This window comes from Pristiophorus japonicus, chromosome 6 (assembly GCF_044704955.1).
Source record: "Pristiophorus japonicus isolate sPriJap1 chromosome 6, sPriJap1.hap1, whole genome shotgun sequence".
Lineage (NCBI taxonomy): Eukaryota > Metazoa > Chordata > Chondrichthyes > Pristiophoridae > Pristiophorus > Pristiophorus japonicus.
Window position 1 is genome coordinate 179,859,053 of NC_091982.1, and position 24,924 is coordinate 179,883,976.

Consider the following 24,924-nt stretch of genomic DNA (forward strand, 5'->3'; position numbering starts at 1 on the left):
TTGCAATATTTTCTGTACTTCTATCCCTTCCAACTTTCATCTCCATCGACATTATTAATGTAGCAAATACTGCCTCATTTCCCACAAATGAATACCCTTCCCATATCACCCTGCTAAGAGTACTTTTACCTACTCACTAAATACATTTAAATCCTCATCAATCCTGGATGCCTTCACATTAAACCCCCTGGGCCATTCATCTGTTTCTATCTCTCATTCATTGTATCAAACAGCCTAACATCCCTGAAACTCTTGTACATAGTCCCTTGCAGAAGAGGCTATTCTGAATAAATAGACATGCAAGAGTAGTAAAAGAATGATCTCAAAGCAAAAATCTGCATCATATATACATTCTAAATATAGCAATTTATCCTAATCGTAGCCAGAAAATCAACTGCAATGGCTTCTCTTCCCACTCCTGCATCATTACCTCTGGCGTCCCCCAAGGATCTATCCTTGGTCCTCCCTCCTATTTCTCATTTATATGCTGCCCCTTGGCAACATCATCGAAAACACAGCATCAGTTTCCACATGTACGCTGGCGACACCCAGCTCTACCTGACCACCACTTCACTCGACCCCTCATGTCTGACAGTTTGTTCAATATCCAGTACTGGATGAGCAGAAATTTTCTCCGATGAAATATTGGGAAGACCGAAGCCAGTGTCTTTGGTCCCCGCCACAAACTGCGTTCCCTAGCCATTGATTCCATCCCTCTCCCTAACATCTGTCTGAGGCTGAACCAAACTGTTCGCAACCTTGGTGTCGTGTTTGACCCTGAAATGAGCTTCCGACCACATATCCGCGGCATAACTAAAACTGCTTATTTCCATCTCCGTGACATCGCCCGTCTTTCGCCCTTGCCTCAGCTCTTCTGCTGAAGCCCTCATCCATGTCTTCGTTACCTCTAGCCTTGACTACTCCAACGCACTCCTGGCTGGCCTCCCACATTTTACCCTACATAAACCTGAGGTCATCCAAACCTCGGCAGCCCGTGTCCTAACTCACACCAAGTCCCGCTCACCCATCACCCCTGTGCTCACCGGCCTACATTGGCTCCCGGTTAAGCAACACCTCAATTTCAAAATTCTCATCCTTGTTTAAAAATCCCTCCAGGGCCTCACCCCTCCCTATCTCTGTAATCTACCCCCCGCTTCTCCCCCTCCCCCCCCTCCACAAGATGTCTGCACCCCTCAAATTCTGCCCTCTTGTGCATCCCTGATTATAACTGCTCAACTATTGGTGGCCGTGCCTTCAACTGCCTAGGTCCCAAGCTCTGGAACTCCCTCCCTAAACCTGTCCGCCTCTCTACCTCTTTTTCCTCCTTTAAGACGCCCCTTAAAATCTACCTCTTTGACCAAGCTTTTGATTATCTACCGTAATTTCTTCATATGTGGCTCGGTGTCAAATTTATTTGCTTTGTCTTAAAATTGTATTATGGCAGGTAGCCTGATGCACTATTTTGCTGCACTAATCATCTATTAAATTATATCCTAATGTACTTTTCGGGAAATAACTGAAGGCAAAGATACAAATTTTTAGATTGTACTCAAGAGGAATAATCAGACGTACTGGTGAATTAAAGTTTAATTCTTTTTCACTTTTTCATTAGTCATCTAATGATAAATTCCAGATCCATGGCACTAGCTTTCGGTTTTGAATAAAATCAGAGTCAAATCCTTTGTCGATTATTTAAATTGCGTAGCTTGCCACATTTGTATTGACAGATTTTCCGATTAACGTTATTTTAATGCCTACAATAAGCAATTTATTTTTAAATTTATTTTATTGCTGGCCTAAAAAAACATTTGCACTGCACTGCAGACAAGCACTGCTGCTAAAAAAAAATTAAATAGCTCTTAGTGCCATTACCTGTCAACTGAATGAGGACAAATGAGAGCTCAGTGTTACAGTAATTCATCACATTAAAGCTTTGTTTTGTTTTTATAAATCAAACATTATGCAACTATTAGAAGAAAAGAGAAAGCTGATCTCAAGTACTATATAGTCTTTCATTCAGAACATGGGCTCATTTCCCAAGGTTCATATTCCTTAAGCGCCCTCTGGGCATTGAGACCGACATTGCAAAAACATTATTTTGTATATTCCACTTGTCTCGTCCCAGTGACTACATCACGTCAATTCTCAAATCTAGCATAAAACAGAGAAGACAGTAAAATAATTTTAATGAAAGCTTTATCCCAGTGAACCCACCAACATAATGTTTCAGAGCAACAGCTCTGCAATTAAAACAGCAATTCTACAAAACTGAGTAATCACAGCCACATTCTAAAGAGCTTGTCATGGCCCAGTAAAATGATGGCGAAATGTTGTCCAATTGAATACTGGGAAGACTGAAAGCTATTGCTTTTGGTCCCTGCCACAAACTCTGTTCCCTAGCCACTGATTCCATCCCTCTCCCCAACTTCTATCTGAGACTGAACCAGACTGTTTGCAACCTTGCTGTCATATTTGACCCTGAAAAGAGCTTTCGACCACATAGCTGCAGCATAACTATTTCCACCTCCGTAACATCGCCCGTCTCTGCCTTTGCCTCAGCTCATCTGCTGCTGAAGCCCTCATCCATGCCTTTGTTACCTCAAGACTTGACTATTCCTATGCACTCCTAGCTGGCCTCCCACATTCTACCCTACGTAAACAAAAGGTGATCCAAAATTCGGCTGCCTGTGTCCTAACCTACACCAAGACCCGCTCACCCATCACCCCTGGACTCCGGTTAATCAACACCTCGATTTCGAAATTCTCATCTTTATTTGCAAATCATTACATGGCCTCGCCCCTCCCTGTCTGCATAGAGTGGATTTAAAGGGCCCAAGTTTCCGACATCGACTACAACGGCGCACCTCTGTGAGGTCTGCCTATTTTGTGGTGGAACAAAAAGCGTGCCAAAAACTTACCTCGTGATTCTCCAAGTGCAGCAGGCCTGTTCAGCAGTCAGCGTAACGCAGCACAACAGCGGGGGGCAGAGCTACAGCCCTGGGCCAAAAAGAGTGCCGGCAGCTGCCCACGTGCACAATAGCTCCTGGCCCCCAGATTCTTTGTGCATGTGCTGCTGGCTGTGTGGGAGGGGCTGCTGGCTGTGTAGGAGGGGCCCCGAAGCACGCTGACCCGAGCCCTGGCCAAATGGGCTCCTGGAGCGGGAAGAGTGCCGATTTCCAGCCTGCAGCACATAGTCCCTTGCCCTGGCTGGGATCCCAGACGGTTAGGTTAGGTAGGAACTTTCTATTTTTTATTTATTGATTTATTAAATGATTTTTTTAATTTTTATTTTTTTTTATTTTTTATTTATTGATTTATTGATTTATTTATTATTGATGATGGTTCTTTATGTTTTAAAAGTGAAATGTTTAATGCTTTGGAAAATCCCCTAACTTCCCTTCCCCCCCCTATCTCTGGCTACCTGCGCCTAATTCTAAAGTGTACGCAAGGTTTTTCTGAGCGTACAAAAGTCCGTTCTAAGTTAGTTTGGAGTAACTTTTCGGTGCCTAAACTTGCAAAACAGGCGTAAGTGGCTGGTAATGCCCCCTTTTGAAAAAAAAAGGAACTAAAATGAAACTAAACTAACTCACTAGAACTGGAGCAAACTAAATGCCGAGAATTGTGATTTCTAAGATACCCCAAACTAAATTAGTTGCTCCAAAAAAATAGGAGCAACTCCACCCAAAACTTGGGCCCACTCTTTGGGAATTTGGAAAGAGTGGGAATTTGGAGAAGAGGGGGAAGGAGTTGTAGCTTTTGCCCACACTATTTGTAGTGCTTTGTGTTACAGGTAGATATTTAATTTCATTACCCATTACTTAATCCAGATCAATTAAGAAGTCAAGGAACTAAACTGTAAACTAACTTACTTAAATACAAATTTAATTACAGTTAATTAAATAGAACAAGGTCATATTGGGATGACAGTGCAGGTGGTGTGCCGCAACTGCAGTATGTGAGAGTTTGTGGAGAGCATTGTGATGCTGGATAACCATGTTTGTAGTAAGTGCCTGCATCTTGAGGAACTTCAGCTCACAGTTGTTGAGCTGGTGTCTGAGGTGCTGACATTGCGGGGCATCAGGGAGGGGCAGAGTTACCTGGACACTTTGATCCAGGTGGCAGTCACATCGCTTGGGTTAAGTAGTGGTGCAGGTCTGGTTAGTGGTCATGGACAGGAGGGTGTGACTACAACTCAGGCAGGTAAGTGGACCCCAGGTGCAGTGCTGGAGGAGCCTCAGCCTTTGCCCTTATCCAACAGGTATGAGGTTTTTGCTGTCTGTGTGGCTGAGGGAAAAGCCTGCAGGATGGACGAGCAGGCTGACCATGGTGGAGGAGGTCATTCAAGTGGGGGGAGTGAAAGGGAATGTAGTTGTGGACAGTTTAGTCAGAGGGATAGATACTGTTCTCTGCAGTCACGACCGGGAGCGTCGAAGGTTATGCCAGGTTAAAGACATCTCCTCGTGGCTGGAGAAGAACTTAGAATGAGAAGGGGAGGATCCAGTTGTCATGGTGTAGGTAGAACTAGGAATGAGGTTCTGTTGAAAGAGTTTAAGGAGATGGGGTCCAAATTAAAAAGCAGAACCTCAAAGGTAATAATCTCTGGATTGTTACCTTAGCCACGCACCAATTGGTATAGGGATAAGCAGATTAGAAAGTTAAATGCGTGGCTCAAAGAGTGGTGTGGGAGGCGAGGGGTGGGGGGTTTGCTTCATGGGGCACTGGCACCAGTACTGGGGAAAGACAGAGCTGTTCTGTTGGTGCAGGCTCCACTTGAACCGGGCTGGAACCAGTGTCCTGCCGAATCGAATAACTAGGGCAGTAGACCGGGCTTTAAACTAATAAAGAGGGGGTGGGAGGATTCAGGAAATAATAATTTTAAAAGCAGCAACTAAAATGTCAAGGCTCCAGAGAAGAGCAGAGATCTGGGTAAAAATAAGCAGAATGGGTCAGGAAGAGACAGAGAGAGTAACAAAGGTTATTGACTAAGGTGACTTCAGGGAAAAATAAACAAAGGTCAGAGCTAAAGGCACTAAATCTGAATGCGCAAAGCATTCGCAACAAAATAGATGAATTAATAGAGCAGATTGAAATTAATAGGATTGATCTAATAGCCATTATGGAGAAGTGGTTGCAAAGTGACCACGGTTGAGAACTAAATATTCCAGGATACTTTATTTTTAGAAGAGACAGGCAAAATGGAAAAGGAGGAGGGGTAGCCCTGATAATAAAGAATGGGATAAAGACAGGAGGGAGAAAGGATCTTAGCTCGGAAAATCAAGAAGTAGAATCAGTTTGGGTGGAGCTAAGAAACAGCAAGGGACAGAAAACAAGGGCGGGAGTTGTTAATAGGCCCCCGAACAGTAGAGGTAATATAGGGCACAGTATAAATCAGGAAATTAGAGGTGCATGCAACAAGGGGAATACAATAATGATGGGGGACTTTAATCTACATATAGACTGGGCAAACCAAATTTACAATAATAGTGTGGAGGACGAACTTGTGGAATGCATACAAGATGGTTTTCTAGATCAGTATGTTGAGGAACCAACTAGAGAACAGGCTATTTTAGATCTAGTATTGTGCAGTGAGAAAGGGTTAATTAAAAACCTTGTAGTAAAGGGGCCCTTAGGGAAGAGTGACCATAATATGATAGAATTTTACATTAAGTTTGAAAGTGATTAAGTTAAATCTGAGACTCGGGTCTTAAATCTAAACAAAGGAATTTACGTAGGTATGAGTGGAGAGTTGGATAAGGTAGATTGAGAACTACATTAAAAGGTATGATGGTAGACAAGCAATGGGTAGCATTTTTAAAGAATTAATACATAATTTACAACAACCATACATTTCTTTAAGGCAGAAAAACCCCATGGGAAAAGTGGTCCAACCGTGGCTAACAAGAGAAGTTAAAGATAGTATTAGATCAAAGGAATAGGCTTATAATGTTGCCAAAAAGAGCAGTAAGCCTGAGGATTGTGAATATTTTAGAATTCAGCAAAGGAGGACCATGAAATTGATAAAGAAAGGGAAAATTGAATGAGAGTAAATTAGTGAGAAACATAAAAACAGACTGTAAAAGTTTCTATTGGTATACAAAAAGGAAAAGATTAGCAAAAGTAAATGTGGGTCCCCTACAGGCTGAGACAGCAGAAATTATAATGGGGAATAAGGAAATGGCAGAGAAATTAAACAAATACTTTGTGTCTGTCTTCACGAAAGAAGACATGAAAAACCTTCCGGAAATAGTGGAGTACCAAGGGTCTAGCAAGAATGAGGAACTGAACAAAATTGTATTAGTTAAAAAATAGTACTAGAGAAATTTATGGGACTGAAAGCTGATAAATCCCCTGGACCTGATGGCCTATATCCTAGGGTTTTGAAAGAGGTGGTTATAGAGATAGCGGATGCATTGGTTGTCATCATAGACCCACAGATTCTAGAACGGTTCCCGCAGATTGGAAGGTAGCTAATGTAACCCCGCTATTTAAGAAAGGAGGGAGAGAGAAAACGGGGAATTACAGACCAGTTAGCCTGACATCAGTTGTCGGAAAAATGCTAGAACCTATCATTAAGGACGTGGTAATAGTGCACTTAGAAAATAATAATAGGATTGAGCAGAGTGAACATGGATTTATGAAAGGGAAATCATGTTTGACAAATCTGTTAGATTTTTTCGAGGTAACTAGCAGAATAGACAAGGGGGGGACCAGTGGATGTGGTATATTTGGATTTTCAGAAGACATTCGATGTGATGCCACACAAGAGGTTATTTAACAAAATTAGGGCTCATGGGATTGGGAGTAAGATACCAGCATGGATTGAGGATTGGTTAGCGGACAGAAAACAGAGAGTAGGAATAAATGGGTAATTTTTGGCTTGGCAGGCGATAACTAGTGGGGTGCTGCAAGGATCGGTGCTTGGGCCCCAGCTATTCACAAGCTGTATCAATGACTTGGATGAGGGGGCCAAATGTAATATATCCAAGTTTGCTGATGATACAAAACGAGGTGGGAATGTAAGCTGTGAGGAAGATGCAAAGAGGCATCAAAAGGGATATAGACAGGCTGTGTGAGTGGGCAAGAACATGGCAAATTGAATATAGTGTCGAGAAATGTGAATTTATCCACTTTGTTAGGAAAAATAGAAAAGCAGATTCTTTTTTTTTTAAATGGTGAGATTGGGAAATGTTGGTGTTCAGAGGCACCTGGGTGTCCTTGTACATGAATCACTGAAAGTTAACATGCAGGTACAGCAAGCAATTAAAAAAGCAAATGGTATGTTGGGCTTTATTATAAGAGGATTTGAGTAAAGACGTCTTATATAGGGCCCTGATGAGGCCACACCTGGAGTATTGTGTACAGTTTTGGTCTCCTTACCTAAGGAAAAATATACTTGCCATTGAGGGAGTGCAACAAAGGTTCACCAGACTGATTCCTGGGATGTGGGGATTGACCTATGAGGAGAGATTGAGTAGACGAGGCTTATATTCTCTAGAGTTTAGAAGAAAGAGGTGTGATTTTATTGAAAGGGTAGATGCTGGGAGGATGTTTCCTCTGGCTGAGGAGTCCAGAACCAAGGGTCACAGTCTCAGAATAAGGGGTCAGCAATTTACATAGAAACATAGAAAATAGGTGCAGGAGTAGGCCATTCGACCCTTCAATGAGTTCATGGCTGAACATGCAACTTCAGTACCCCATTCCTGCTTTCTCGCCATACCCCTTGATCCCCCTAGTAGTAAGGACTACATCTAACTCCTTTTTGAATATATTTAGTGAATTGGCCTCAACAACTTTCTGTGGGAGAGAATTCCACAGGTTCACCACTCTCTGGGTGAAGAAGTTTCTCCTCATCTCGGTCCTAAATGGCTTACCCCTTATCCTTAGACTGTGACCCCTGGTTCTGGACTTCCCCAACATTGGGAACATTCTTCCTGCACCTAACCTGTCTATAAACCAGTCAGAATTTTAAACGTTTCTATGAGATCACCTCTCATTCTTCTGAACTCCAGTGAATACAAGCCCAGTTGATCCAGTCTTTCTTGATATGTCAGTCCCGCCATCCCGGGAATCAGTCTGGTGAACCTTCGTTGCACTCCCTCAATAGCAAGAATGTCCTTCCTCAAGTTAGGAGAAAAAACTGTACACAATACTCCGGGGTGTGACCTCAACAAGGCCCTGTACAACTGTAGTAACACCTCCCTGCCCCTGTACTCAAATCCCCTCGCTATGAAGGCCAACATGCCATTTGCTTTCTTAACCGCCTGCTGTACCTGCATGCCAACCTTCAATGACTGATGTACCATGACACCCAGGTCTCGTTGCACCTCCCCTTTTCCTAATCTGTCACCATTCAGATAATGGTCTGTCTCTCTGTTTTTACCACCAAAGTGGATAACCTCACATTTATCCACATTATACTTCATCTGCCATGCATTTGCCCACTCACCTAACCAAGTCACTCTGCAGCCTTATAGCATCCTCCTCGCAGCTCACACTGCCACCCAACTTAGTGTCATCCGCAAATTTGGAGATACTACATTTAATCCCCTCGTCTAAATCATTAATGTACAATGTAAACAGCTGGGGCCCCAGGACAGAACCTTGCGGTATCCCACTAGTCACTGCCTGCCATTCTGAAAAGTACCCATTTACTCCTACTCTTTGCTTCCTGTCTGACAACCAGTTCTCAATCCATATCAGCACACTACCCCCAATCCCATGTGCTTTAACTTTGCACATTAATCTCTTGTGTGGGACCTTGTCGAAAGCCTTCTGAAAGTCCAAATACACCACATCAACTGGTTCTCCTTTGTCCACTCTACTGGAAACATCCTCAAAACATTCCAGAAGATTTGGCAAGCATGATTTCCCTTTCACAAATCCATGCTGACTTGGACTTATCGTGTCACCTCTTTCCAAATGCGCAGCTATGACATCCTTAATAATTGATTCCATCATTTTACCCACTACTGATGTCAGGCTGACCGGTCTATAATTCCCTGTTTTCTCTCTCCCTCCTTTTTTAAGAAGTGAGGTTACATTGGCTACCCTCCACTCCATAGGAACTGATCCAGAGTCGATGGAATGTTGGAAAATGACTGTCAATGCATCCGCTATTTCCAAGGCCACCTCCTTAAGTACTCTGGGATGCAATCCATTAGGCCCTAGGGATTTATCGGCCTGCAATCCCATCAATTTCCCCAACACAATTTCCCGACAAATAAGGATTTCCCTCCGTTCCTCCTTCTTACTAGACTCTCTGACCCCTTTTATATCCGGAAGATTGTTTGTGTCCCAATCTCACCATTTAGGACTGACATGAGGAGAAACTTCTTCACTCAGAGGATGGTGAATCTTTGGAATTCTCTACCCCTGATGATTGTGGAGGTTCAGTCTTTGAGTATATTCAAGACAGAGATCGATAGATTTTTGGATATTAAGGGTATCAAGGGATATGGGGATAATGCAGGAAAGTGGAGTTGAAGTAGATGATCAGCCATGATCTCATTGAATGGCAGAGCAGGCTCGAGGGGCCGAATGACCTACTCCTGCTCCTAATTCTTATGTTCTTTCTCTGTAATCTCCTCCAGCCCCACAATCCCCACCCCCCCACCCAAGATGTCTGCGCTCCGTTAATTCTGCCCTCTTGCGCATCCCTGATTATAAATGCTCAGCCATTGGTGGCCGTGCCTTCTGTCACCTGGGCCCCAAACTCTGGAACTCCTTAAAACCTCTCCGCCTTTCTACCTCTCTTTACTCCTTCAGGACGCTCCTTAAAACATACCTCTTTGACCAAGCTTTTGGTCACCTGCGCTAATTTCTACTTATGTGGCTTGGTGTCAATTTTTTAAAATCTCATACTACTCCAGTGAAGCATCTTGCGACGTTTCACTACGTTAAATGCGTTATATAAATAAATACAAGTAGTTGTTGTTGATGTAAGTGGCAAGTTACTTGGGCTAAATTAAGCGGCTGTGATCCAACATGGACAATTTCACAGTCGGTGTACGAACAAATATTAACAAGAATCATTTGATACGAACTGGTCTTATAGCTGTAACCAAGCATTCTGGTATTTAATGTGCAACATCATCAATTTTGCAGTCTTATGAACGTGATGTATATGATCAAAAATATTTTCTAACGATAGAAATACTTAATAAGGGTTCTTTTATGCCAAACTGTATAAATGGAATAAAGAGATAACTTTTGAAAGGACCTATATGGTGATGGTAAATGCATTCTTTTGTTGTTTTTATCAAGTTTGTCCTGTCTTGGAATTCCACAGCCACTCAACACTGAAATATAAGAATATAAGAAATAAGAGCAGGAGTCAGCCACCTGGTCCCTTGAGCCTGCTCTGCCATTTAATAAGATCATGGCTGATCTGATCATGGACTCAGCTCCACTTCCCTGCCCGTTCCCATTAACCCTTAATTCACTTATCGCTCAAAAATCTGTCGATCTCCACCTTAAATATATTCAATGACCCAGCCTCCACAGCTCTCTCGGGCAGAGAATTCCATAGATTTACAACCCTCAGAGAAGAATTTCCTCCTCATCTCAGTTTTAAATGGACGGCCCCTTATTCTGAGATTATGTCCCCTAGTTTTAGTTTCTCCTATGAGTGGAATATCCTCTCTGCATCCATCTTGTCGAGCCCCCTCATTATCTTATATGTTTCGATAAGATCACCTCTCATTCTTCTGAACTCCAATGTGTATAGGCCCAATCGAATCAATCTATCTTCATAAGTGAACCCCCTCATCTCCAGAATCAATCTAGTGAACCTTCTCTGAACAACCTCCAATGCAAGTATATCCTTCCTTAAATACGGAGACCAAAACTGTACGCAGTACTCTAGGTGTGGCCTCACCAATACCCTGTATAGTTGTAGCAGGACTTCTCTGCTTTTATACGCAAGAACATAAGAAATAGGAGCAGGAGTAGGCCATTCGGCCCCTCAAGCCTGCTCCGCCATTTAATACAATCATGGATGATCCGATCATGGACTCAGGTCCACTTCCCTGCCCGCTCCTCATAACCCCTTATTCCCTGATTGGTTAAGGAATTGTCTATCTCGATCTTAAATTTAGTCAATGACCCAGCTTCCTCTGAGGCTCTATCACCTTTGCAATAAAGGCCAACATTCCATTTGCCTTACTGATTACTTGCTGTACCTGCATACTAACATTTTGTGTTTCATGCACAAGGACCCCCAGGTCCCTCTGTACTGCAGCACTTTGCAACTTTTCTCCATTTAAATTATAATTTGCTTTTCTATTTTTTCTCACATTGTACTCCACCTGCCAAATTTTTGCCCGCTCACCTGTCTATATCCCTTTGCAGATTTTTTGTGCCCTCCAACCAATTTGCTTTCCCACCCATCTTTGTATCATCAGCAAACTTGGCTACATTACACTCGGTCTCTTCATCCAAGTCATTAATATAGATTGTAAATAGTTGAGGACCCAGCACAGATCCCTGTGGCACCCCACTAGTCACTGTTTTCCAACTGGAAAATTACCCATTTATCCCAACTGTTTTCTGTTAATTAGCCAATCCTCTATCTATGCTAATATATTACCCCCAACCCTGTGAACTTTTATCTTGTGCAGTAACCTTTTATGTAGCACCTTATCGAATGCCTTCTGGAAATCCAAATACACCACATGCACTGGTTCCCCCTTATCCAGCCTGCTCGTTACATCATCAAAGAACTCCAGCAAATTTGTCAAACATGATTTTCCTTTCATAAAATCATGGTGACTCTGCTTGATTTGAATTATGCTTTTCCAAATGTCCTGCTACTGCTTCCTTAATAATGGACTCCAGCAATTTCCCAACGACAGGTGTTAGGCTAACTGGTTTGAGGGCCCAAATTTCCCCAACCCCTTTTTTTGGCGCACTCTCCCGAGATGCGGCGACTGTGTGAACTGGAAACGGCGCCGAAAAACGTACTCACAATTCTGGCCGCTCTGCTGTGTGTCCAGGGTCCTGGCGCGGCGTTCCTCATGGAGTGGGGGGCAGAGCCACAGCCCTGCGCCGAAAACAGTGCCAACACCTGCGCGTACGCAGTAGAGCAGTCGTGCATGCGCAGTAGCTCCGTTCCATGATTGTGATGGTGATGCCTGCCGAACGCGTCCCGCCCCTATCCCAGGCTGAATGGCCTGCCGCACAGACCGGCCGCAAGAAACAGGTTGGTGCGACTGAGTTTTGATCGGGGCGAGAGAGAGGGGGAGAGGTTGGTCGTCTTTGGCTGCAGTCTAGTGGTTTGGACCGAGGATAGTTTGTCGTGTAGCGACGTCCCTTGCCATGCTGGGCTGGCTTTGCGTTCCTTTGCTTGGGTGACGGTTTGCCAAAGAGTCTCTGCAGTGCCATGTGTTGCGCTGGACCTCGGTGTCCTTCCACACGTGGCCCACCTGGCTCTAGCACACTGGCCGACCGCTGAGCGTGCGCCCAAGTCAGTCCCCGTATGTCTCGCCGCCGTCACTTCTGCCTGCTTTTATCCTCCAACACTCCGCACTGCCCAGCCACTGCTGCTGGCCTTTCTATCTCTCTCTCTCTCTCTCTCTCTCATTCCAATGTCGCTTGGCCCTCTGGCGCTCTCTCTCTCTCTCTGAATCGGGACTCCAGAATGGTGTGAGCCGAGCCCGGGCTCCAGCACACTCGGGCACCCACCCCCTGTCCGTCCGCCTGTACTAGCCCGCCCGGGCTAGTCTTGAGGACAGCGATGTGCGTGTTGTTGTGCTGGAGATGCCGGCGCCTTTCTGCCTATGACCTACGACCCCAGGGCTGAACTCGGGCGAGTCGGCCGATCTCTGAACTCCTTTCGGGGCTAAATGGAGTCGTCTGCGGCCAAAGCCCCATGCCTCTGCCAGGTTTCAGGCGGCTAATTTTAAAGCCCGACCAAAAACCCGAAAAAAGGGCAAAAAGGAAAAAAATTCCCGCCCGAAAAGGGTTGAAAGTCGGTGGGGTGGCCATGCGGGAGTCCCTATCCCAGGCCGAAGGGACTCTCGCACGACCAGCCGCTGCCGAGTTTAGTTAAACGTAGGATTTACTTCAGCTCTTTATTTGTTAATTTAATTATTTACTTCAGTTCTTTAGTTTTTATTGAATGGTTATTACTGCTTGTGCTTTGTTTGATGCTTGGTGGTGCTTGAAATGTAGTTACTTGCGCCAATTCCTTAACTGTAAGTAAGGTCTTTCTGTGCTGAAAAAAAGTGGACACATACGCTGCCCTAAGTTAGTTTAGTACAACTTTTTTCTGGCCAAATTGGCATAAATGGTGTAAGTGGCTGGGAACGCCCCCTTTTAAAAAAAAAACTGACCTAACAAAAAACCTAACTAACTCACTTACACTGGCGCAAATTAAATGGCCATATTTGCAACTAAAAAGATACACCAGAAAAATCAAGTTATACCAAAAAAAAACGGTGTAACTCATGGAGAGATTTAGGCCCATAGGGCTCAAATTTCCCCAACCCCTTTTTCTGGCGCCCTCACCCGAGGTACGGCGCTTTTGTTCGCCTCCAAGCGCGCCGAAAACCTTCCTCCCGATTCTGACCGCTCCCCAGCCACTCCTCGGTGGTAGCGTAGCGTGGCCCAGTGGATTGGGGGCGGAGCCAGGTCCCAGCGCTGAAAACAGTGCCGGGAACTCTGCACATGCACGCTAGAGTCTGCGCGCATGTGCAGTAGCTCCTGGCAGGCCGAATCTGTGAGTGCGCGCTGCAGGCTGTGTGGGAGGGGCCCAAAGCATGCCGTCCCTAGCCCTGGCCAAATGGGCTCGCTCATCGGCGGCCCGCTGTGTTCCCTAAGGTAGGACTTCTATTTTTTAATTTGTTATTTACTGATTGATTGCTCATTACTTTGGTCTTGGTGCTTTAGGTGCAGGGTTCCTTCTATTTTTTGTTTGTTAATTAATTGCTTATTACTTTTTGTGTTTTGTTTAGTGCTTGGTGCAAATGTACTGCTTTGTTTAGTGCTTGGTGCTTTAAATGTATTTATGCTTCTTTAATGTTGTTGTGAAGGTATTTAGTGCTTTGCAAGGTCCCTTCCACCACCCTCCACTCCCCTACTCCGACCCGCCACCCGCCCCATCTCTGGCTGCCTGCGCTGATTTCTTAAGTCACCGCAAGGTTTTTCTGAACGTACAAGAGTGCCCACTTACGCTGGCCTAAGTTAGTTTGGAGTAACTTTCAGCTGCTAAACTTGCTTTAATGGCCAAAACAGGCATAAGTGGCTGGTAATGTCCTTTTGAAAAAAAAACACTAAACTAAAAAAAAACCTAACTAACTCACTTACACTGGTGCAAATTAAATGGCCAGAATTGCACCTAAAAAGATACTCCAGTAAAATCAAGTTGCTCTAAAAAAACCGGAGCAACTCCTGGGGATATTTGGGCCCATGATTTTACCGAGTACTAAGTCATTAGCGATGGTGATTGTATTAAGTTGCTCCCTCCCTATAGCCCCTTGATTATCCCCTATTGGGATGTTTGTTGTTAGTGTCTTCAACTGTGAAGACCGATACAAAATATTTGTTCAACGTCTCTGCCATTTCCTTGTTCTCCATCATTAATTCCCCAGTTTCACTAATTCCTAGAGGATCCTTTACTATGAGATCATTTATTAATCCTGTCTCATTACACAGTATCAGATCTAAGATAGCCTACTCCCTGGTTCATTCCGCAACGTACTGTTCAAGAAACAGTAACGATGAGTCCTGCTGCATGTTTACATAATGAAAAATAGTAAAACAATGGTACAGATGGCTAATACGCAAAAATTTATCAAAAGAAGAAAAGGTCATTGCATCCAATAAGTCTATCCTTTTTGATTGATCTCAACCCAACTAGCCTCCTCACCATATCCTTAGATCCTTCTGTCTCTGAAAACTCATTTAATTACTCTTGATTCCAGCTATACTATTTGATTCAATGGTCTTCCCTGTAAAAAAAAAATGCTTACTTTAAAAAACACTTTATCCAACTCCTAAACTTCACTCCATAATTACTGCAGTGGAATTTGCGGTGGGAAATAACCTTGATGACCCCGAGACGCAGAATGCCCACAGCGCTTGATCTGCCCTCCAAGCCTCCATAACCAGTGCCTGCAAAGAGACACTCAGTCACTCAACCAGGAAACACCAGGACTGGTTTGATGAGAATGATCAGGAGATTCAAGAGCTAATAGGTTGCATGCAAGCGCAGGGCATTTCTGAGCCTTAAACAACAACCCAACTCGAAAGCAGCTAAACAGCATTACAGACTTCAAGACTGAGGTCCAACAAAAAACCCGTGACCTAAAGAACAGGCGGTGGATGGAGAAAGCAAAGGAGATACAGCAGCTGGCTGGGAGGATTCTTCATCGCAGTCAAGGCCACCTACGGTCCAAACACCTAAGGCCCCACCCCGCTGCTGGCCAAGAACGGGGAAACACTCATCAAGGACACCTTGGCAGTCAGAACCCGCTGGAAGGAGCACTTTGATGATCTCCGCAATTGAGACTCTGCCTTTGACTCGAGTGTTCTCGACTCCATTCCGTAGCATGCTACCCGCCACCACCTCAGTGAAACTCCAAAACTGCATGAGGTAGAAAAAACCAGAAGCCAGCTAAAAAACAACAAGGCTATGGGAGCGGATGGAATCCCTGCTGAGGCACTGAAGTATGGCGGAGAGGCACTGCTGGCACGAATACATGACCTCATCTCTCTCATCTGGAGGGAGGAGAGCATGCCGGGAGATCTTAGAGATGCAGTGATCGTGACCATCTTTAAAAAGGGGACAAGTCCAACTGCGGCAACTACAGAGGAATCTCCCTGCTATCAACCACTGGGAAAGTCACAGCTAGAGTCCTCCTCAACCGTCTTCTCCCTGTGGCCAAGGAACTCCTCCCGGAGTCACAGTGCGGATTTCGTCCCCTCTGGGGCACAACGGACATGATTTTTGCAGCGCGACAGCTGCAGGAAAAATGCAGGGAGCAGCACCAGCCCTTATACATGGTCTTCTTCGAACTTACAAAGGCCTTTGACACTGTCAACCGCGAGGGTCTATGGAGCGTCTTCCTCCATTTCGGATGCCCCCAAAAGTAAGTCACCATCCTCTGCTTGCTATATGACGACAAGCAAGCCGTGATAGTTACCAACAGATCCAGCACAGACCCAATTCACATTCGGACTGGGGTCAAGCAGGCTGCGTCATCACCCCAACCCTCTTCTCAATCTTCCTCGCTGCCATGCTCCACCTCACAGTTGACAAGCTCCCTGCTGGAGTGCAACTAAACTACAGAACCAGTGGGAACCTGTTCAACCTTCACCATCTCCAGGCCAGGTCCAAGACCACCCCAACCTCTGTCGTCGAGCTACAGTATGCAGACGACACCTGCGTCTGTGCACACACAGAGGCTGAACTCCAGGACATAGTCGACGTATTTACTGAGGCGTACAAAAGACAACAGCAGTAACATCAGGAAGACAAAGGTCCTCCACCACCAGCCTGTCCTCACCGCAAAGCATTGCCCCCCAGTCATCAAGATCCACGGCGCGACCCTGGACAATGTGCAACACTTCCCTTATCTCGGGATCCTCCTATCAACAAGAGCAGGCATTGATGACGAGATCCAACACCGCCTCCAGTATGCCAGTGCAGCCTTCGGCTGCCTGAGGAAAAGAGTGTTTGAAGACCAGGCCCTCAAAACTGTCACTAAGCTCATGGATTACAGTGTCGTAGTAATACCCACCCTCCTGTATGGTTCAGAGACATGGACCATGTACAGTAGACACCTCAAGTCGCTGGAGAAATACCACCAACGATGCCTCCGCAACCCCCTGGGAGGACAGACGCACAAAGATTAGCGTCCTCGTCCAGGCCAACATCTTCAGCATTGAAGCACTGACCATACTTGATCAGCTCCGCTGGGCAGGCCACATAGTTCGCATGCTAGATACGAGACTCCCAAAGCAAGTGCTCTACTCGGAACTTGTCCATGGCAAACGAGCCAAAGGTGAGCAGCAGAAACATTATAAGGACACCCTCAAAGCCTCCCTGATCAAGTACGACATCCCCACTGACACCTGGGAGTCCCTGGCCAAAGACCGCCCTAAGTGGAGGAAGTGCATCCGGGAGGGCGCCGAGTTCCTTGAATCTCGTCGCGGAGAGCATGCAGAAATCAAACGCAGGCAGCGGAAGGAGCGTGCGGCAAATCAGACTCCTCGCCCACCCTTTCCTTCAACCACTGTCTGTCCCACCTGTGACAGAGACGGTGGTTCTTGTATTGGACTGTACAGGCACCTAAGAATTCATGCTAAGAGTGGAAGCTCTTCCTCGATTCCGGGGGACTGCCTATGATAATTCCCTGTAAACATTTGTCTCTAGGCTGTTACTCTTCACATTAAAAAAAATTCAAGCAAACTTCCTTTCCTACTCGTAACTTCCTATTTTTTTTAAACTTGTACCCTTGGTATTTGAATCTTTACTCAAGTGAATGACCCACATTCGCAACGTTTATATCCATGTTTATTGAAACATGGGTTATTCAGTTACTTCATAAACAAGTGCAGTCCATATACAGCACAGTTCTTGTGCCAATCCATTTGTGTTATAAGCAAGGTGCTACAAACTCCAGATACTTTTTCTTGTGTCCTGTGCAGAAGTCCATTGCCAAAAGCAAACCCACACTCCTTATGATCCAAAACGTGACAGTATACGTGAAATTCTTTTAAATAGCAGACCCCATGGTGAACAATGAACCCTTCAGATATGCACCGGAAATAGTAGAGGGTTTACCATAAGCTGTTGATCTTTTTGACTGACAAGAGTCACAAAGCAGGACATGTAAGCAACCTGAAAATAGGAGGACATTTGGAAATGGTGACTATCACCTAAAAATAAATCCACACTGAAAATAGATAAAGATAAAGTGGCATTGGACTGAAAATTAACCAATTTCAATGGGACGAAAGGGTACGTAGCCCAGAGTACTTGGTTGCAAAATAAATGGTGGAGCAAATATCGGACCAGCAGTGGGAGATATTTAACAATGAAATGGATAAGCTATAAGTGATTAGACGTAAAGGAGGTGGGTCAAAGTTCGGTGTTCCATGGATAAATCAAAGGGTTGGAGCAAAAATAAGGCTAAAACATTGGCATATGATAAATAAAGAGGGATAATATAAAAGTAAATTCTGAGAAAAAGTAGGTTAGCAAAATGAGAAATTAAGAAAGCTAAGGAGCATGAAAGAAGTATGATTGTGAACATAAAAGGAAACGGTAAGCACTCAAGAAGTAAAAGGATAGTTAAGAGAGCTGAAAGCACAAAGTCAAAGGGCACCATTTTGTATTCGAGAATGAAGGAATGGCTAAGGTGTTAAATATTTCACCTCAGTGACATTGACAAGAGCTGAGAGGATATTTATGTTCTGAACCACTACACAGTCTCGATCAAAAAAAAAGTAACCCAAATTCTGGGGACTGAGAGAGAAGAGAAAATTGGGGAAAGGATAAAAATGACAAAATTAGAAAAAACAAATAATTGTATTACTAGAATGTCAATGTTATTTGCTTCTTAACTTTAAAAGAAACAAACAAGGAGGAATATCCAATACTCAGCAAATTAATTGCACGAATCCTGGATTTGAGGAGAGCACGGTCAACATAATTTATTTATCTGAAGGATGTAGTTTACCAAAAAAGACAAATGTAATACACTGAAAAAATATGAGCCTTCATTTCCATATGAGGGTTCGTTTATGAGCTCTGTCATAAGCGATATTAGCATGTGTAGTATCCTTACCAGTCCCCATCTCCCACCGCCCCGTCTATTTCAGGGTTCAGCATCATTTACATAGTGTGATCGAGTCAAAGCTGTTAGTAATAACTCTTATTGTTTAATGGCTTCATTAGACATGCCAAGATAGGCGATCCCACAGTTACTGAAAATAATGCTACATCTCACACAGTGACCTCACACCCGTATAGCATGTCCCGTGAAAGCCAATTAAAATCATACCAAACTTAAAACTGTATTTTTTTGCTTGTGATGCAATGATTAATCACTCTTAATATGTCTCAACTTTTCTGTTATAACCTGTACAAAACATATACATATATATTATATGTATTATATATATCACATAACAGACACATGAGCTGAATCAGGTGGGCGACCAAATGGTCATCCTCTGCTCGGTCTATTGTTCTATTACCGATTACACCAAATACATCAGTTTTTCTTCCAGACCGATCATGTATACCACTTTCACAGCCTTGACATTTACTTATTTTTCTATAGCATTGTTTCCTCCCTCATCCTCTCTGCAAGACACCTTCCAGAACATTATAATGACCATTAATCTGCCTATGTTTATTATTGTTGGTTAGATTATGGGCATTCTTTTAATTTTCCACTTGTATGGGTCACTCCCCTTCAGATTGTATTCCTTATGCATACCTTCCTTCTTAAATCTAAGCAGTATCTGCCCAAGTGTTTCATACATTCAGACATACAAATCCTTGTACTACTGCACAAGCACCTACTTTTACTGCTGGCACATCTTGTTTGACATTCTTCCAGAATCTTACCAGCCCTGACATGTGCGGGTTTGGAGGCGGGACCCCTGTCAAAATGGCCGTGACTGACAGCGGGGCAGAAGTCCGCTCTGAACCCGCCTCCTTATAAGTTCCCAAAGTGCCTGGTCTGGCTGCGGTTCACAAAACTGACACCAAGCAGTGGGCCAGCCAATTAACATCATTAAGATATACTTTAAAGGTATTTAAAAAATAAATTTTGAGGTATTTACTATTTTTCCAAGTTTTTTTACGAGGTTCATGTCCTTCGGGAAACAGGTCATGTAAGTGTGACAGATTCTCAGTGACTATTGCTTTGACTGGTTGACAGCTTCAGAAGTGATATAAAAGCTACAATTTCACATCTGTTCACTTTCCAATCTCAGAAGCTGAAGCCTTCAGGATTTAGAAGACACTTTTGAGCTATATGAAGTTTGGAAGTGAACTGTCTATCCACTGTCACCTCTCTCATCAGTGACAGATCGCTCTGTTATCTCAACTTCAGCTTGTTCCACAAGGTTTCACCCATTGATTTACTGACCCACAACTCGCCCCCGGCCCCTGGTCTACTAATGGGCAAAAAATGAAAGTTTAAAAGAAGAACCTTGGCAAAGTAGGAATGGGGGGAGGGGTTAGTCAATGTTTAGTCATTATTGGTATTAATGGTACAGGCCTTGATGTGGGATGATAATTACAAAAGGACGAATGCCTCATAACATCAAATAGTGTTGATTGCATGGTACTTTTTCAGGATTTAACAATCTCTCCCACTCATTGATACATCTATGGTGTGAAATTTCATGGTGTTGTTCCCACTCCACTGCCATGATTTTGCCAGAAGTGCAGTGAAAGATCCCATCTACGTGCACCAACGGGTTTCCGTCGCACTAATGCAATGCTAGCAGAGCAGGAGCAGTGGTGAGGAATTTCCCTGCCTACGTCACAGCAAAATATCTTCCTACCTGCAGAACCTTGCTTCTAGTGTCATGATTTTAAGTCATGATTTTCATGGTAACATTTAACATTTGAAAATCCCTATGCAAACACCAATGGGAAACGAGAAAATTTCTCCCAGTCTATCACAATGTAGTTGCAGGCCTCCCACCACTGGGGGCCCTGTCGTGCTGATTCCTTGTCTCTCAGCGATTCAGTCTGTGAATAAACTCTACAGCCTCTGCTTTACAAAGCAATAGTAAGTTTGTCATTTTAGGTTTACAGTATTCTTTAAACTGTCCAATGAACTCACCAGCATATTCTGGCTCTGTTGGCCCTGATGTGGCTGCATTATATAAATATATTTAGAAACGAAACACTGGCTCATGTCTGACACCTTGCTGCTCATGCTGGCCCTGTCCACATACATACTCCCCTGTACCTGGTCTATCGCTCCCTTCTCCAGTTTAGCTCCCCTACTACCTTGCTTATGAATCCATTCCTTAACTTTGTCAATGGGTACTGTCACATCAACCTTTATAATAGCTACCTTCTCCCACTCCCCAAGTGGATGCCATTGCCTATTAACAAGCTGTTTTCTTGCTTTCCCTTGGCTCTTAAGGTGTCCCTACTCTTCGCATTGAGAAACTGTAAACTACTCTCTGGTCGACCCTTGAAATGCTGGTTCTCCACATGTTAAATAACTCCTCCTGCCATTTGGAGCTGCTTTCTTGCTCCACTCCGGTCCTAATGGCACTCACTGATCAACCTATAAAAAGAATTGAAAGCCTCAAGCTGCCGGGTTCCACAACCTGATTTGGCTCTGCCTGGTTCTACCCTCCATAAACTTGAAAGAAAGAAAAAAGAAAGCCTTGCATTTATATAGTGCCTTTCACCCCCACCAGACGTCCCAAAGCACTTTACAGCCAATGAAGTACTTCTTGGAGTGTAGTCACTGTTGTAATGTGGGAAACACTGCAGTCCATTTGCATACAGCAAGCTCCCACAAACAGCAATATGATAATGACCAGATAATCTGTTTTAGATGTTGATTGAAAGATAATTATTGGCCAAGACACGGGGGATAACTCCCCTACTCTTCTTCGAAATAGTGCCATGGGGTCTTTTACGTTCACCCGAGAGAGCAGATGGGGCCTCATCCAAAAGACGGCACCCTCAGTACTGCACTGGAGTGTCAGCCTTGATTTTTGTGCTCAAGTCTCTGGAGTGGGATGTGAACCCATAAACCTTCTGACTTAGACCGAGAGTGCTACCCACTGAGCCACAGCTGAGGTGATCCAAAACTCTGCCGCCCGTGTGCTAACGCGCACCATCTCCTCTGAGCTTGCTGAACTACATTAGCTCCCAGTCTCAATTTTAAAATTACCATCCCTGTTTTCAAATCCCTCCATGGCCTTGCCTCTCCTTATCTCTAATCTCCTCCAGCCCTATAATCCCCCTAGACCTCTGCGCTCTGCCTATTCTGGCCTTTTGAAAATCGCTGATTTTAATTGCTCCACCATTGGTGGCGGCCTTCAGCTGCCTAGGACCTAAGCTCTGAAATTCCCTCCCCAAATCTCTCTGCCTCTCCACATCTCTGTCCTCCTTTAAGACTCTCCTTAAAACCTACCCCTTTGACCAAGATTTTGATCATCTGCCCGAACATCTCCTGATATGGCTCTATATCAAATGTTTTTTTTTTTAATAACACTCCTGAGAAGCGCCTTGGAACATTTTATTACGTTAAAGGTGCTATATAAATATAATTTGTTGTTGTTGTGTAGCCCATCAGGCAGCTCTCAAAGTGTGTGCCATTCCAAAATACTACCAATCTATCTTTTTTATTATTATGAAATCAAAGTGAAAGTGCAAAATATTTAGTGCAAGACATCATCATGGTTAAGAAAGGTAGGACAGGAGATAAATCAGGAAATTATGGTTAAATGACAGCAAGTTTGGATTTCAAAAGTCTTTTGATTGCAAAAATTTTAGTTAGAGATGGTGAAATAAATGAAGACAAAGAAGCGTGTGTAGAAACAAGAGTGTGCAATGGCTGTAAATAAAATGGGACATGACTGTCCTTCTTTCAATATGTAACAAGTCTTACCTCATAAATCCCACCAAACAGGGACATGAATTTACTCAGCAATGCAGCACACATACTTGCAATGTGAACGAAAGGTCCCTGCGGATTGGAGGGAGAAAACAAAGTTAGATATAAATAACATCAACCAAAGCATCCAGTCTATAAGTAGAGGTCAAACAATGTAAAATTACCAAGGTAAAAATAAAGGTGTTATCTCAATTGGAGCCACACCAAAGGCTGATGCCCACAAGCTAATATACAGAAAAATCTAAATATCGGTCACATGGCTCCGGTTGGGGTGGAATGTAGAATGTTTTAGTGTAAGGGGTGTCGCAGTTGTGCAGGGCAGACTGGTTGGGCTGGGTGCTCTTTACCTTTCCGCCATTGTTCATTGGTTTATATGTAACCTTCAGGGCTGCTGACCGAGGGCCGTGCGGCTCTTTGTCGGCCGGCACGGACACGATGGGCCAAAATGGCCTCCTTCTGCGCTGTAAATTTCTATGTTTCTATAAAGATGTTAGTGTAGCTTGAGGGAATTTCTTCAATACAATATCCAGGTCGATATGATTAACATCAAATTTCAAATAAATAAAATATCAATTACTGTAAGGATTTTGAATTTAAAAGTGTTGAATGAAGTATACTAATGTCATGGCATTTTACATTTTGAGCCAATTTATACATTGAAAAGTACATCATGCTAATTGCTTGCATGAAAGGTTTTAATGTTTGAAATATACATTTCTTTGAATATTTTACCCATCTTTCCACGAATACAAATAGAACTGATATGTCCCCCCAAACTCTATTTTAACGGGCCACTGTTGTCATGAAAGAACACTTGATACACATTTGTGTATATGTTTGTAAGCAGATGAAACAATAACACTACTTCAGGAGTATTCTGGAGATCCAAGAAAACCTTGGTTCCTTTTCTCCATTACCAACCATCATCTTAAACTCCTCTTCCTTGCCCCCTCCACCCTCACGTCTAACATGTGCAAGGACTTTTTGTGACTTTTTTGTCACTAAGATTGAGAGCATCTGCTGCTTCCCTGCCCTTCCCCAAAAACCAAACCTTCCGCTGCTCACCTGCCCGAGCCCTGAACCCACATCTTTCTTTAGTTTCTCTCCTTTCTCCCTCATGCCCTCACCGAGCTAACTTTATCCATGAGATCCACCTCCTGCTCCCTTGATCCCATTCCTACTAAATTGCTGTTCATCCAACTTCCCTTCCTGGTCTCCCTGCTAGCTGACATTGTAACTGACTCCCTCTCCTCAGTTACTATCTCCTCCCTTTCAAAATCACTAACACTCCTTTCCTCAAAAAATCATCCTCCACCCCTCTGTCCCTGCAAACTACCACGCCATCTCCAACTTCCCTTTCCTCTTTGAAGTCTCTAAACATGTTGTCGCCTCCCAAATCTGTGCCCATCTTTTCCGCAATTCCCATGCTTGAATATCTCCAATCAGGTTTCTGATTCTGCACCTGCCACAGCACTGATCAAAGTCACGAATTACACCTTCTGTGGCTGTGACAGTATTGTATTATCTCCCTTTTGTCCTCTTTGATATTTCTGCAGTCTTTCATATGGCCGACCACACCATCCTGTTCCACTGCCTCGCCTCTGTTGTCTGCTCAGCGGGGTTGCCTTCGCTTGGTTCCATTCTCACCTATCCAACCATAGGCAGAGCATCTACAGAAATGGCATCTCTTCCCAAACCTGCATTGTTAACACTGGAGGCTTGCAAGGAATCATCCTTGGCCCACTCCTCTCTCTCGTCTATATGCTGCCCTTTGGCAACTTCATCCAAAGGCATGGGCCAGAATTCTAATTTGGAGGCAGGAAGGGAGCAAGAGGGCTGGAAATCGGTTGGGAAACCGGGGAAAATGGGTTTCTCTCAGGCCCTACTGAATTTAAAGGCAGGATTTTTAGTCTCCGTTTCCCGCCAGCAGTTGGCCCAATGGAAAGGCTGTCTCTCTGTTGGGCGGGTAGGCCTGTGGCACCAGGCCACAGAGAGGAGTGATGGGGGGATTGGGGGGGGGGGGGCGGAGAAGGCCAGGGATTGTCGGTGAGGTCGGAGGCTGGATCGTTGGGAGGTGAGATCGAGGGCTGCAGATCGTTGGAGGTGAGATTGGGGGCTTGGTCATTGGAGGGAAGGTTGGGGGCTGCAGATCATTGGAGGGGAGGTTATGGGCTGCAGATTGTCGGAGGGGTCAGGGGCTGGAGGTTGGGGGGGGTGGTTGGAAGGCTGGATTGGGAATCGGAGACATTGTGGGGATGTGGGGGGGGGGGGGGGGAGTCGATGGGAATTCAGAATGGTGGGAGGATTATCTGAT

At 44.3% G+C, this 24,924-nt stretch overlaps 1 protein-coding gene across 2 annotated transcripts in view; it reads right to left on the minus strand.

Annotated features, from left to right (window-relative positions):
• The window catches only part of LOC139265315 (chloride channel protein 2-like), a 684,518-nt gene that overhangs the window by 255,638 nt on the left and 403,956 nt on the right, over positions 1-24,924 (minus strand). For both annotated transcript variants that reach the window (XM_070882282.1, XM_070882283.1), the window contains exon 6: positions 22,605-22,682. In XM_070882282.1, the coding sequence (XP_070738383.1) occupies positions 22,605-22,682 (78 nt within the window). The remainder of the gene's footprint in view (positions 1-22,604; positions 22,683-24,924) is intronic.